General features: G+C 36.2%; 1 protein-coding gene and 1 pseudogene across 1 annotated transcript; one reads left to right on the top strand and one right to left on the bottom strand.

The window, feature by feature from the left end:
- The first annotated feature begins 1,229 nt into the window (after positions 1 to 1,229).
- Positions 1,230 to 2,788, top strand: LOC132066629 (uncharacterized). Its single transcript, XM_059459895.1, has 2 exons — positions 1,230 to 1,319; positions 1,672 to 2,788. The coding sequence occupies exons 1-2, from the start codon at positions 1,305 to 1,307 to the stop codon at positions 2,011 to 2,013; spliced, it is 357 nt and encodes a 118-aa protein (XP_059315878.1). The 5' UTR covers positions 1,230 to 1,304; the 3' UTR covers positions 2,014 to 2,788.
- A 9,163-nt stretch (positions 2,789 to 11,951) lies between these two features.
- On the bottom strand, positions 11,952 to 14,613 carry LOC132067083 (kinase-interacting protein 1-like; annotated as a pseudogene).
- Between the last annotated feature and the right edge of the window lie 2,061 nt (positions 14,614 to 16,674).

The following is a 16,674-nucleotide window of genomic DNA, read 5'->3' as shown; positions in this document are numbered from 1 at the left end:
AGGATTTAGATCAGTCTGGTAATTAATCCAGAGAAACCAACTGAAATTCATGCGAGCATCCAGTATACCTTATTGAATGCCCGGTAGCATTTTAATTACTCAACAACTTACTGGTATTGAGAATTACATAATTTGGAGTAAGTTCATGGTTAATGCGCTGTTGGCGAAGAATAAAATTGGTTTTATAACTAGAAAATGTAAAAAGTCACAATTCAAAGATGATTTGGTATACGAATGGGAAAGATGTAATGCCTTTGTGATTGCGTGGATCATGAACACAATGTCAAGGGAATTGGCAAGTGGTATGGTTCATTCGACTAATGCCGCTACTGTGTTGAAAGATTTGAGAGATAGATTCGCAAAAAAGGATCTTACTAGAATTTATCAAATTCATCACAAGATTTGTACAATTACTCAAGGAAATTCGTCCATTCCTGAAGTTCTTTTCTAGGCAAAATTGCTTGGGAAAACTATTCCGCTTTGTTGCCAATACATTGTTGTTGTGATAAATCAAAGATATATCGAGCACATGGAACAACAGAGAGGCTAATGCGAGTTTTGATGGGATTAAGTGAGACATATAGTCAAGCTCGTAGTCAAATACTAATGACGACTCGCTCCTTCACTAAATCAAGCTTATAGCATGTTGTTGCAAGATGAAAGCCAAAGGGTACAATCAAATTTGATATCTCAAAGACGCGCAAACAATTAAGCAAACTTGAATTTGAATGAAATCGCAAAGCATTAGCGACGACCCCAAGCATAACAAGTTGAAGAACAATTGAATTATCTTTGCACTCATTGTCATAGAAAGGGACACATCCAGGAAAAATGTTATAGACCGTCAAGTTATCCACTGGACACAAATTTTATAAACCGAAGCCTGAGAAAGGTGATAAGCCTAATTCCTATGGTAACAGGGGAGCAGGTGCACACAATGTTAACTATGGCACTGGCTTTGAGAGCACCAGCTATAATGCACAGCCTGCAAGAGCACACAAGCATGCCTAGCTATGGTTGTCAAGGTAATCAATATGGTTATCTATCGGCAATAAAGGCACATAATGCTAGTTATGGATGTGAGAACCTGGTTTTGGTTATGGTCCTCGATTTCCCGAACAACTGCATGCTTTGGCTATGGAGATGGACATGGAGGCAACAATCATGGTTCTCTATCGGGAATCAGCCGTGTGGTATGGACATCAACAAGCCGCTCACGTACCGTTTTTTACTTCGGTTTTTCTCCCCGCCGCATCACCATCTATCACACATAGTTGACAAAGAACCAAAGCAGGCTGAGGTCAATGTTAACATGGCAGGTATACCTCAACATACTTGTGATTCCTCTTGTTCTTGTAGTTGTTTTACTGTAGCTGGTACTTCTAAATCCTGGGTAGTTGACACTGGGGCTACTAATCATATGGTTTCTAGCTTGGATCTTCTTAGTAATCCGAAGGTTGTTCCACCCTCTAATTCCAACAAAGTTCATTTACCAAATGGCACTTCCACCAATGTCTTCCCACATTAGTTCTTCCTCGCTATATCCGAATTGCTACAATTGGATCATGTTCTATACATTCCTAACTTCACATACAATTTAATGTCAATTTCAAAACTAACAAAAGAACTTCATTGTTGTGCTTCTTTTATCCTGAATTTTTTATCTTACAGGACCTATGCACTGGCAAGGTGAGGGGGATTGGTAAAGAGAAAGAGAGTTTATACATCCTGGATCCTGCCACCTCATCATCATATACCAGTGCATATCATCAGGCTCTTGTTTCCTCTGTTGCAGCCCCTATCTCTCAGCCACATCATCCATCTTCCTCTTCTCCATCTACTACAACTTGGCACCAACGCCTTGGTCATGCTCCATTCACTGTTCTACAACACATCCCATCAATAAAGAATCATTTCTTACATAAAGATGCTCCTATATGTTCAGTTTGTCCTTTATCTAGGCAGACTAGATCTCCTTTCCCCATAAAGCTCAAGAAATCAGATCCCTTTTGATATTGTTCACATGGATGTATGGGGTCCATATAGACAATGTACTTACAATGGCTTTAAGTACTTCCTTACAATTGTAGATGACTACACTCGGATGACTTGGGTTTACTTGATGAAATTCAAGAGTCATTCATATTAAAAATTTCCTTGCTCTAGTCAAAACTCAATTTTCTGCTTCTGTTAAGATTCTAAGAACTGACAATGGACTTGAATTTTTTAATACTCATTGTTCTCAATTACTCTCTTCCTTGGGTATTGTTCACCAGAGCTCTTGTGTTCATACCCCCCAACAAAATGGGGTGGCTGAAAGAAAGCACAGACACCTTTTTGAGATGGCTAGGGCTCTTAGATTTCAAGCTCATGCTCCCTTAAAATTTTGGGGTGAGTGTATTCTTACCTCTGTTTACCTTATTAATCGATTACCATCCTCTCTGCTCTATCCGGCAAACTCCCCTTATGAAATGCTTCATGGTCAAGTTCCTTCACTCCAACACCTTAGAGTGTTTGGTTGCCTTTGTTATGCCACCAAACCTACCTACACTGATAAATTTTCTCCAAAAGCCATTCCTGGAGTTTTTATGGGTTACTCCAACACCCAAAAGGGGTACAGGATCTATGACATTGCTTCAAATACTTTTCTAGGCAACAGAGATGTGGTCTTTCGGGAAACTACCTTTCCTTTTAAGTATCCCAAGTCCACTTTCCTTCATTCCTATCCTCCTTTGCCTCACCCTGATAGCCCTTCTTATTACCATACCGATGACTTGTTTCAGCCTTCTTTTTCGATCCCGCACCTTGATTCCACACCTCTCCCTCCTTTTCCCCGATGTTGTGCCTCTACTACTATCCCTTCCCACGCTACTCCTCCTTCCTCCTCCTCTATCCCTCCTGTCTCTGACTCTCTACTTCCTCCAGCAACTCCATCTGTTGATCATGTTCCATCCAAACCATCTAGGCATTCTACCAGATCTATCAAACCTCCCATTTGGCTTCAGCACGACTATCATCATCAATCCTCTATTCCTATCCCATTGCTAATTTTGTCTCTTGCGATCACCTTTTCCCCAACCTACAAGGCCTTCATTACTGCCTCTTCTTCCATTCCAGACTTCTTCTTTTGCTCAAGCTGCCAAGGATATCAATTGGGTTCAAGCTATGAAACTTGAAATTCAGGCTCTTTGTGACAATAATACTTGGGAAATAGTTGACCTACCTGCAGGCAAAACTCCTATAGGGTGCAAATGGGTGTATAAGGTTAAGTACAAAGCTGATGGATCAGTAGAGAGGTACAAAGCTAGATTAGTTGCCAAGGGTTTTACTCAACGAGAGGGATTAGATTTTCATGATACCTTTTCTCCTGTTGTAAAAATGGTAACTGTTAGATGTGTTATTGCTTTAGCTGCTCAACATTCTTGGCCTTTATGCCAGATGGATGTTTATAATGCTTTTTTGCAAGGAGATCTTTTGGAAGTTAAGTCTATATGACATTGCCTCGGGATTTTGTAGCTGTGGGGAGTCTAAGGTGTGTAGGCTACATAAATCCTTATATGGTTTAAAACAAGCAAGCGGACGAGTGGAATCTTAAGCTTACCAAAGACTTATTCACTCACACGGTTACTCACAAAGCAAATTGGATTACTCTTTATTCACCAAGAAATGTGATAGTGGTATAGTCATTATTCTGGTATATGTAGATGATCTTTTAATTACGAGCGTTGCTCATCTTATTCAGAAGCAAAAGACACTCTTAATCAGAACTTCAAGACGAAAGATCTGGGTGACCTAAGATATTTCTTGGGAATAGAATTTGCAAGATCAGCAAAAGGAATTTTAATGAATCAGCGAAAATATGCCCTAGAGCTAATATCAGAATGTGGTTTAGGGGGAGCAAAGCCTGCATCCACACCTTTGGAGCAAAATCAGAAACTTACAAGTGCTGAGTTTGACAGACTTCTAGCATCAAAGAATGATCTGGAGCACAACCAGAAAATTACAGGTGCTGAACTTGACAGTCTTACAAGATCAGAAAATGATGAAGTTTTGAGTGATAAAAGTGGCTATCAGAGGTTGATTGGAAGACTTTTGTATCTGGCAGTTACAAGACCAGACATCTCTTTTGCAGTACAATGTTTAAGTCAATTTATGCATGAACCTAAGGAATCACATTGGCAGGCAACTCTACATGTAGTGAGGTACATTAAAGGGAAGCCGGGACTTGGACTTCTGATGAGCAGTAAAACAGCAGGGACTGTGACAGCATTTTGTGATGCTGATTGGGCATCATGTTCAGCAACAAGAAGGTCAGTAACAGGTTACTGTGTGAAGTTGGGTGAATCATTGATATCATGGAAGTCTAAAAAACAATCCACGATTAAGGTGTCAGAAGATCGGCTTTGAAGAGAGTATAGAAGCATGGCGGGGACGATTCTGCGAGTTGGTTTGGATACATGGGTTATTGCAAGAGCTAGGTGTGCACATCAGACAACCAATGGATCTCTTTTTTGATAATAAAGCGAGACTCCAGCATTGCATCAAATCCAATGTATCATGAAAGAACAAAACATATAGAGATTGATTGTCATTTTATTAGAGAAAAATTCAACAAGGTCTCATCGTAACGAGATCATGTTGGTACCCCAGGACCAAGTGGCGGATGTACTAACTAAGGGATTAGGAAGACAACAACATGACTATCCGGGTTAGCAAGTTGGGGATGATCGATGTGTTCCATCACTCAACTTGAGGGGGAGTGTAGAAATATGCTTTGCTAGCTGTACATTGATTGGAATGCTATTACATGTTGTACTTAGTTAGTTAGAAGATTAGTGGTAACTATCAAGTTAAGTTAGAAGGTTAGTGAAACGGTATATATTAGACTTGTACAGTTGTATTTCTTTTTCCTAAGGGCACAGAAATAAAGAGGCTCCCATTTCACCAACTGCTCTCAATTTACTTTGCTTGATCAATCTTCTCTCACCTTCGATTCCTTCTTCTCAACAATCTTCAACATAGCACCCCCTTAAAATTATCACCACGAGTAAATTATTACATTATCGAGTGCATTATCGATTGGAAAAGCCTACCTTCTCATACATGTAGACCACGTGGTCCATATCTTGTTTGTCCAAAAAGACTACACCTATGACTTACAGATCCATGTGATAAAACCTAGGAAGACAGAAACACCTACATAAAACTCTCTTTTGGCTTATAACTCCAATGCTTGTTGACCATGTACCTTGAACGCTTGGTTGTTTAGTGACACGACGAGTCTTGACTTTACCACCTTTCGCCAAGCGAATTCCTTAGCTTGGTCGGCGCTTCAAGTACCTCGTCTTGACTCAAATTTTTCACACATACAACACGCTCATTCTTGTTCTCTGATTGAAAAGGCAAATCAGTACACACCCGTTAAAAGAAATTACAGGAAAAACGATTGGTTTTTAAATAAACTGATATCGCAAGTATATGAGGCATAATTAGGAATATTATCTTCACAACACACATTTTTGTACAGATCATGTATAGGTACTTCGTGACTACTTAAGACGAGGGTTGTGAGGCGGCAAAATGTGTTCGATATGACACATTATATTTGACACTTCCGTAGCCGTCAATAACAAAACCTATCTGCTCGCTTGTGGCCCGAAGTGGCAAAAAAAATAAAAACTATAGGCCTGTTAAAATGGTCCTCAGGAGTGCAAGTCTCTATTTTAGTTTTTTGCTACTTTCATGGTTCTCTCTCAACTACCTGATCCAGCTCTTTTTTCTTATTGGGTGCATTGGCATATTGTTCATAAACAGTTGCAAAAAAAGAACATATCATCCATCTCAACATGCACAAATCACACACCATATTATGCCTTCGTTACTTCATTTCTTAATGCCTAATTGTTGCAACATTCTCCTCATCTCTAGATATGGAGAATTTGGCCTTTGTTATGCACATTAGAGTGATCTGTCCTTTCTAAGGACTAAACCTCCACAATCCTGTTAAGGCAAATATTAGCAATAAAAGTCTTCAAGTTAAGCATTATTACCTTATACCTCTGCTACTACTACCCCAATTGCACTAGCTGACAACCAGCTTCTTTAGCTGCCAAACACCTCTTAGTACCATCTCTGTATGAAAATTTTGAGGAGACACGTCGACTTGGGCAAAAATACCCCTCTACTTTGGACAGAGTATATTTGAAAACTTTAAGCATGGGAGGGTTATTTTTGACCCAGAATAAGTTCGGAGGATATTTTTAGCCCTTTATCCAAAGTAGAGGGGGTATTTTTGACCCTTTTCCCCAACAAAAAACCCCTTTCAGAATTGAATGGATTCGAATTTGAAGTTATTTGGATCTATCCATTCAGACAGGCCCATTTTAGTGGGATAAAAATTACACAAATAACCATTTTTCAGCCTATTATTTAAAGAATAATTTCAATAATATGCATTCTAGCATAAAATATTACGTCCACAATCTTATTCTTAATTTACATCCGCATAGTCAACTTTTTTTTTTTTTTTTTTACAACAGTATTTACATACACGATATATAACATTCTACACTTACTGTGGGCAATCTATAAACCTTGTATAAAAGTATATAATAATGTATAAAAGAGTCATTTCGGGTAATATTAAAAAGGGAAAACTACATATATATACATGTTAAGGAGAAATATTTACGAAACGTGACGATAGTTTTCCTTATTTACAAAACATAATGATATATTACCAAACATGACGGATTTTCATATATTTTTTATTTTTTTCCAGAAAATATATATTTTTTTTAAAAATTAATTATTATTTTTTTTGCTCAAAGGCTTAAAAAATTACGTCAATGTTTTGTGTATGAAAGCTGTATGAAACATGTATGAAATGTGTATATGTGAGCGAAATTTTTAATATAATTTTCATACACAAAATTGTGAGCGAAAACTTTAAGCCTTGAATATTATATGAAAGTTGTTACAATGTTGTTGTAGTTGCATTAATTTTTCAGAAACCTAATATGAACTTTGTATACAAAAAATGTGAATGAAATTCTAAGTCTTGAGCGAGATATACACATTTCATACCATTCTCATGCATAAAATTTTAAGCGTAATGTTTAAGCCGTGATCGAAATATAAACATTTCATACGTTCTTCATACATAAAATTTGAGTGAACTTTTTAAGCCTTGAGCAAGATATACACATTTCATACACAAAAATTTGAGTGGTTATTTTAAGTCTTGAATGTTGTATCAAAGTTGTATACAATGTTGTTGTAGTTGTAACATGAACTTTATATACGAAAATATGAGCAAAATTTTAAGACTTGAGCGAGATACAAATTTCATACTGTTTTCATACACATAATTTTGAGCGGATTTTTTAAGCCTTGAACGAGATATACACATTTCATACATCTTTCATACAGTTTTAATACACTAAATTTTGAGCGAACTTTTTAAGCCTTGAGCTAGATATACACATTTCATACAACTTTCATACATAAATTTTTGAGCGAAAATTTTAAAAAAAAATATATTTAAAAAATAAAAAAATAATTTTTTTTAAAAAATAATGTTAATTTTTTTTTAAAAAAAATATATATATTTTTTAAAAAGCATGTTCTGTATAGAGTTTGTAATGTTATGTTTTGTAAATATAAAACTATCGTCACGTTTCGTAAATATTTCTCCTTAAGATGTATATATACGTAGTTGACCCTATTAAAAATATGGACCGTCTCTGGTAAATATTTTCTCCAAATAGACATACAGTGTTATTTTTCCTTATTTTGATGGGTCATTTGCACTTTTGTCCCTATTTTGTCTTTGGTCTTTAATTTTTTGTCCCTCAAGAGAAATAACTTTTCCGCGGACATAAATTTATATTTTTACATCATATATTCCAAAAATTATGCCGGATCCCCTAAGGACTTATGCCCTATCAGACATAAGTTCAATTTGGGAAGGCAAAAAAATGAAAAACCAGTCCATTTGATGGGCAAACCGTGCAATGACTCCAAGTATAACCGAAATTACGGAGTTTCACATTCCTAAGGTGAATAACTCTAGAACATTATCATTTGAAATTCCATGATTTTAATATTCTATGCTAATGATTATTTTTATAAGGTCAAGAAAAGATCGGTGAACGCTACTTCGCCATTTTTGAGTCGCCAAGGAGTACTCTCTCAGTAAGCTTTTCATACCGAGGAATACTCTCTCAACTCCCTTCAATACCATCTTTCTATATTTAAAAACAATTTAATTTTAATCTTTTTAGTTTAGCTTTCAATGGCATGCTTTCTAGCAGCTTGAATTTCATGGTATGTTTAAGATGGCACTACAAAAATCTTTCTTTATTTCTTAAAAATCGTTCCCATTCAAATTGCTTCACATCAATTGAAACAGAATGAGTACCAATTAATAGACTACAAAATAATAGTAAGCGACAATGATAAATTTATATTTGCTCTGTCAACGAAGATAGAACTCTTGAGTTTGATTTGCTCAATCAACGTAAATCTTTTGTTTAATGAAGATAATCAAATGTTTGACACGTGAAAACGAATCAAATCTACACGTAAATTAGTATGTCAAGTCATAATTAAAAATATATTACTCCATCCGTTCACTTTTACTTATCCAGTATTTCAAAAATAGATTTTCACTTTTACTTATCACTTTTAGCATATTAAGAGAAGACAATTTTATTTTTCTCGTTTTACCCATAGTATTAATTACTCACTTCAAATCATTTTTCAAATCCAATAAAAATATGCACTAATTAATATGGGCACATTAGTAAATTATGCACTTTATTTATTATTTCTTAAACAGGGTGAAAAGTCCAAAATGGGCAAGTAAAAATGAACGGAGGGAGTATCTAACAACTTAAACTTTTAAGATGGATAGCCACTCTATCTTTTTAGTTTTGGAAAGATTGTATATGATCCATTCACCATTCAACCTTTAGTTTTACGTTATTACCTTATAACTTAAAAAACCAAGAATAGAAAAGCTAACGAAAATACCTCCAAGGGAATTTTACCAGTTGAATTTGTTTGCTACCTAAATTTTTACTTTATTGGTGAGATTTATTCTCATCTTGTAATCTTCTCTCACATTTCTCCTTCTCCTCCCTTATGTATAATAAGAAAAAATTTAAAACAAAAAATGAAATCATTTTTAGCCTAAAACAATCCAAAGATAATCTTATGATGTGATTTTGTCCATTTTAGGCTAAGCAAGTACGATTTTTCTCATAACGTCCCCACCAATAAGATTATTCACCACGAACTTACTTTGCTTTTCGGCTACTAATATACAACTTAGTTTTAAACGTCCCAACAGCTACCTTCATAGCTTACCGAGAAAGTACCAAGCTAGGCAGCTTCCACTAAAGTCGATCGACCCATCAAGGAAATTGTTGGGTGTGCGAACAAAGTACCACATTGGTAGCTGGAAAGAAAAATGAGATACTTATAAAGAGTTGGATACTCTTAATGATGAGAGGTCTTTTGGGGAAAGCCGTGCAGGCTTGGCCCAAAGCGGACAATATCACATCATATTAAGAGTATCTGTGGGCCGTTTTAGCCCAACAACTGGTATCAGAACCAATGGTTTGGCGAGACGAGTATGAAGAAGGCGGAGTGTGGTGTGGGGCCCGGCTCAGTGTCTTTGCCTGTCTATGGGCCGGTTTACGACCTTTACCCGTAGCATTAAAGACGCATTCACAGCCTTTGGGATTCGGTGACCTTAAATACTCTGACGATATGGGTGGCACACAGACATGTTGAATCTCTGACCCGTGGTATGATAATGAGCCACGTGGAACTTAGTTCGAGTGGGAGATTGTTGGGTGTGCGAACAAAGTACCACGTTGGCAGCTGGAAAGAAAAATGAGCTACTTATAAAGAGTTGAATACTCTTAATGATGAGAGGCCTTTTGGGAAAAAACGTGCGGGCTTGGCCCAAAGCGGACAATATCATATCATTTTGAGAGTATCTTTAGGCCGTTTAGCCCAACAGAAATTACTACTCCATTGAATTCCAATCAACAAGGAAATTACTACTTCATTGAATTCCAATCAACAATATTATTTTTGAGTCTTTTCCAAGTAATTCAAAGACAGTTTGTTCGTTTATTCCTACTATTTTATAAAATTGCTAAAAATAAACCACAAAACCCAATATTGAACCTCAAACAATATAACTCCACAAAGTCACATAACCTTGAAAAGGAACTAGTGGCGGATTTTAACCACGTGTTCACGTCTTTACGAGTTCAATATAATCTAGTATTACTTCTGATTCAATTCTATATATTGTTGAGAAAAACAAGTAGATATAAATAGAGTTAGATATATATTTCAGAATCCACTCTCCGATCAACTCAAAATTCACGAGTCTATATTTTGGATCCGCCACGGAAAAACAAGCCATGGAAGCCATCAACAATCCAAGAAAAGGCTTTTCACTATCAATGATATATATTTCCCTTTTGTTGCCATTTAACATTTTTGGGACCATCTATAGAGCCAGAGGCGGGGCCACATAGAGCCGAGGGTGTTCATCCGAACCCCCTCGGCAGAAAAAAAATACTATTTTTATGGGGTTAAAATTATTTTTTATGTATATATAATAGATGTTGAACCCCCTTAGGCTTCTTTCTATGTTTACTTTTTTATATTTTGAACCCCTTGGCGAAAATCCTGACTTTGCCACTTTATAGAGCATATATTCACGAGCAATATTCACTTCTAACTTTCGTCTTATTCGTGTGTTTCAGCTTCTTCTTGTTAGCGTACTGCTCGTGTATATATCGTCGATTTCCATTAAAGGAAAAGCCATTGAAAAAGGACATTATAGGACTTGTTATATGGTTCTTGTACTCAGCCATCATATTTGGATTTGTTGGTCAGTTTTCCCCTATTTTAGGCTTACCGGCTGCTCTGTTTCTTTATGCTATTGCCATTGCTGGAAGCGTCGTTTTCTTCTATATCTATGTTGTTTATGAAGGAGATGAAAATGAGAGTGGAGTGAAAACGACCAGTTTTTCTCAGGGGCAATGGGATGTCATTTTGGAGAAAGTTTGAGCAGAGGCGGAATAAGGATTTGAACTTTATGGACTTTTTAGTTCTAGGATAGCGACATCAGGTGTCGGTAATTGAATTCTGAATTTGATTTTTGCACATGTTTAGTGAATTTCTTAATATAAATATATGTTCTAAAGCTACTGACTTCCGCCGAACTTGTATGTAACCTTCTAGTTCGGCACCTGAGTTTGAGGGTCGATCGAGTTGGTTTATTAGAATACAAATGAAGCAAAAACTAGCACTGTTGAAGAATACTAGTATGCAGTAGCATGGGCGGACCCACCTTCGGCGAAGGGTGGTCAGGTGCACACCCTTCGTCAGAAAATTATGTAGTATACATAGGTTAAATGTTAGCTACAATGAGTATATATTTAATTTTGCACACCCTTAACATAAGTAAGAAGAAAATTGGCACACCCTTCGCCAAATTCTAGCTCCGCCACTGTGTAGTAGTGTTGTTTATCTAGTTTTTGTAATTTTACATTTCCAATGGATTGGTAACCGAGAGGGTCTATATCTACTTGTGGGACTTAAGGTTAATTAATCAAACATGTTCTACACATAATGTGCCATAATACCTTGGTTATTTGTATAAAATTAAAGAGGTACAACTTAGTGAAAAAAATCATAATAGTTGAGTGTAATCGAGAGACTCCCATAACTTATAATGTGATTAGATGAAGGATCTTCGAAAGTTAAGGGAGTTTGATTCACTAACTATTACCTATGTTGCTCGGACTCTCCAAAAATGATGCCGCACCCGTGTCGGATCCTTCAAAAATACACTACCTTTGGAGGATCCGACAAGCACCCGTGTCCATTTTCGAAGAGTCCGAGAAACATAGACTATTACTCAGTATATTAAATCATCTGTTTAATAGTCCTATACCATTATTTGTGCCTTGACTCTTGTCTTATTTTTTCTCTTTGTGATCATAAACTCTTCACCAACTATTTCAATTTCTCAAAAACTAGTTGAGCAATACTAATTAGAGTATTAGAAACCCAATCCTCGTGAAGTTAACATTTCTATACTATCTTTGACAAGCACGAACATAATTTTTATACCATAATTTTACACCCATCAGAATGCTTGTAGAGAATAGTATACTTGTTTAGATTATTAACAAACTTCCATAGACATATATAACCTGGGAAAAAAGAATAAAGGGGGAAAAACCAAAGGAAGAAGAAAAAACAAGATCAAGAATAGAAGCTCTATACAAAGGTACTCAGGACCTAGAACTTTTAATGCGCAAAAAAACTGAATGCTTTTGCTTCTTTGGTTTAGTTCCAAAGATGAATGAGTGCAGAGGAATTCTCGATTTACTCACTGTGTGCATCAGTTGTGATTGGTTTCCATTAATTCCAAATTCTAGGTCCAACTGTGTTATAGTCTTCTCGACGTCTACTTGAAGTATAGTTACATGACGAACACCAGCTTCCAGTTGCTCTCTTACCTTGTTGTTCTCTTGTTTCATGTTGAAAATTTCACCTTGAAACTTTGCAGCTTGATGGCTGCTGAATCCGAATTCGTCTCATGCAACTCCCTCCTTTAGTGCTTTCATGATTCTTCCTGAATGCTGCACAAAGTGGAGAACTTGCGCTCGAGTTCATCTTTCAGTGATAAGGTTTGTGATAACCACAATGTCAGCTCATTCTGAATCTCCTTCATGTGTTTATATATTGGCCTGATTTCTGATTTTGTGTCTACTTTAGGGCTGTTGTTATCTTGCATTTCCTTGTCTTTGAGTTTGGATATTTCTCCGCTGCAAGTCGTTGATTGTATTCTTGAATTTTTGAATCTGATGGAAAGCCGAGCTGAATCTTAGCCAGAAATCCAAGTTTTCGTTTAGTATTGCATTAATGCTCATCCAGAGTTTTCCCTCAATTTGCGATACTGATGCACGCTGATCAACCACAATCGTCTTGATGTCTTCTTCATCGTGCTCATCCTTCCTTTGTGGCAGATCCTCGGGTTTTAAGGTTAGAGCAAATGAAGGATCACATGCTTGGCATCTTTCTTCCTCCAGATCTTTATTTTCGGACGTATTTCCTTGCTGTAAAAGACTCAATTTTCGACGTAGATTATGTATCTCCCCATCCCTCATTGTGATAGCATATTTAAACTCTCTTATCTGAAGTGTGAGGTCAAGTTCGGTTTCTCTATCTTTCTTCTCCATATCATTCAGCTTCTTTGTAACTTCCTTATAATTCTTGAGAATTGTTTTATAGTCATTTAAGAGAATATTTTCTTCATGATCCAATCCACTCAACAGCATCTGTTGCCAGTTAAGTTCATCATCCTTCTCCGCAACTTTCTCTGTTTGTGTCTCGTAAACACTGCTTCCGGATTCATCCAAGATTTTTTCGTTTCCTTTTCCAGCTGGCGTTGGCTGCAAAAATGTGACATGCTTCTTTGTGGTTTTCTTAACTTCCCCTTTGTCACTTTGAATGGAATGTTGCTCTTTGCGAACTGCATTATCTTCTGTTTTTATTATACTAGGATGATCTTTTTGTTTTATTGGATCTTCTTTTAACTTGATTTCAATAAGGGTAGTCACGTCATTTGGCGATGAATCTGTCCCGTCGAGCTCCTCATCCGGTTTGACACTACTCAATTTATCGGATAAATGGTCAGTATTGGCATGAGCTTCAACAAAGTGAGTTCGAAGGCTACTGTTTTGGTTTACGACGTCTTTGTTGAGGATCTCAATAGTTTGCAACTTTGCTTCTATCGCCGTTACCCTAATATTCAGATTGTATGTATCATCCGTCAGAGCTGCCTTATCGTCTTCCAGAGACTGAACTTTTTTTTGGAGTTCATCAGCTTCTCTTCTTAATCTGTCAATTAAAAGAGTCTGAGATGTAACTTCTGTTTCTAGGCTGATCACCTTATTCACAAGCTCATCGATTTTTTCAGCCAATTGTGATATCGATAACGATTCGTTAGACTCCTTAGAGCTCGCATCAATTTGGTTGTCAATCTTGTCCAACGACTCTATTTGGTTTGGGATATTAACAACATTTGTCTTTGGTTCATCAGTTTGATTGCGAAGATACTTATGCCTAAAGCACTTAAGTTTCTTACAAGAATCTTCGATTTTCTTGAATTCGCCTTGTGCTTCTTGTGTATATACGTCTTCTTTCTCTTGGAATTGTTAATGAAATTGTATTTGCCTTTGGAGTTTTGTTATTGGAGCTTATTACTGGTCATCGTGCAGTTGATTCGTATCAAAAAAGCCTAGTGTTGTGGGTATGATCCACTTAAACTGACATAGTCTTCACACAAACTTGTCAGGAAACTTCACTGGAAGTTTTTTAGTATAATTTATTTGACATTTCTGAGAAGTATTCGGTACCTGTTACAATTTGTGCATGGGCAAAACCGCTGTTGCAGAAGAACAACATCAAGGAAATAGCAGATCCTCGTTTAGGCGATGACTACGATGTTGTTGTGATGAAATGTGCCATGTTTACAGCTTTATCATGCCTTCACCACTTGCCTGACATTCGTCCAAACATGAAAAAGGTAACACTGCATTTTTTACATTCTGTCCCCTTTATGACCTTCAAATTCCACCAGCATTTGTATTTTGATTTTGAGTGTCGCTGATCCGATCCGTGCTAGAATTTGCAAGTGTTAAGTTTATAAACTCACACTTCTACAAAGATCAATCGCGTGAACGATCCAATCACCTACAAGTTCTTGGTTATAGTGTTAGAACTGAAAGGATCTTAAACAACGGCTAAATGCAATAGATTTAACATATATCCAAAGCGACGTACAAGATACTTTTGTATTAACGGCCTGTTTGGCCATGCAATTTGGACCCAAAATTGAGATTTTGATTTGAAATCAATGTTTCTTTATGACATTTGAACAAAACTTCAACTTCAATTTGCAATTTTAATTTCAAATCCCAAATTCACCTAAAAGGTAGGATTTCAATTCCGAGGTTTGTGATTTCAATTTCTTAAAAACTTGACCCATAAGTTTATATTTTGCAAAAATGACCCATGCTCAACGTGAAGAAATTGTCCGAACCATGTAGAAGGATTATATTAAAGAATAGTGAAGTTATTGTTGGAAATCTTACGGATAATATTTAATCAGGAACCCTTGTAGAGAAATTCTTGAAAGCTTGAGGCATGTCAATTAAGACACTGTCCTTAAGGATATTTCACCCGGTATGGTTGTATCCTCGAGGATTCAACAAGCTCTTCTAGTACAAAACTAGGAGCCCAAAACTAACAAAAATTTCACAAAGGTAGAAAACCCAGCACACTATAATTTATAAGGAAAAATATGGTTTAGTATGTCTCTTCTGCCAAAGAAAATAACTTAAGTATATATAGGTTCAAACAATTAACTGATATCAGGCAAATATATTAGCCAAATAACGCATACAAGAATGGCATCACAAATGATGATTTCATCATTAACAACATATAAAGAGCTATTTAACATAGTAAATATTCTGCTCTAACGTTGCTCACTTTGATTACAAATTAAAGACCATTCAATTGCTCTTAGAAAGATAACGTTTGTATTTAAAATAATGACTCATTAATATATTATCAAAATAATGAATTTAGACACTATTTAAAACTTCTTTTTGAGATATTAAACTCAATTTTTCACAACAGTTATTACTATTGTTGATTTATTGGACCAGTGAATCTTTGTAAAATTATGCATATTTGAAAGGTTGTAATAGCATGTAATTGCAAGCATTTTTCTTTAAAAAGAACATGAAAATATGCAATTTGTTAATGTGGCGCCTTGGGATATTCTGATACCTAGCTTGTTTATGAACTAGATTTGATCATTAGTAAGATTGTAAGAATTGGTTAAGTGTTGATAGTTTTCACAAACGGGGTTTTCATGTTTATAAGAAAAGATCCAACTTGCATGTCCAACCAAAATTTCAACTTTAAATCTACCTGATTTAAAAAATGTCCAAACACCTACTAAGAGTAAGAGTTGCTACTTAATCTTTATATGCAAAACAGACAAATCCGCGAATCAAAATTTTACTTCACCAAATAATTTTCTTTGAGAGCATTGATGTTTTCAGAAGACTATATGAGCACGCATTATCTCCAGGATCTCAATCGCCATATGGAACTCGTTATGGAGTAATCTTTGTACACTTCTTGTCAAAACGCTATCGATCCTAGCTCTGCTTCTACTGCTACTTATTCTAGTTGTTATCCATTTTGCTATTTTCCGAGATGCTGCTAAATTTTAACGTGGAAAATCAACATCCAAATCTTCGAATTTCTCTTTAAAGGCCATTAGCAGCACAAGTTATGCGGTAGGAACAGTGGGTTTTAATTTTCGCCGAGGGGGTTCAAAATATAAAAAAGTAAACATACGAAGAAGCCTAAGAGGGTTCAACACCTACTATATATACATAAAAAATAATTTTAACCTTGTACAAATAGTGTTTTTTTCCTCCGAGGGGGTTCGGATGAACACCCTCGGCTCTATGTGGCTCCGCCACTGGGTAGGAAAGAAAAGATTGTACTGCATTAAGTACATTATAACATATGAAAAAAAAAAAAAAA

The sequence above is a fragment of the Lycium ferocissimum genome, chromosome 8 (genome assembly GCF_029784015.1).
Source record: "Lycium ferocissimum isolate CSIRO_LF1 chromosome 8, AGI_CSIRO_Lferr_CH_V1, whole genome shotgun sequence".
Taxonomy (NCBI): domain Eukaryota; kingdom Viridiplantae; phylum Streptophyta; class Magnoliopsida; order Solanales; family Solanaceae; genus Lycium; species Lycium ferocissimum.
This window is presented reverse-complemented; position numbering and strand designations above follow the sequence as displayed.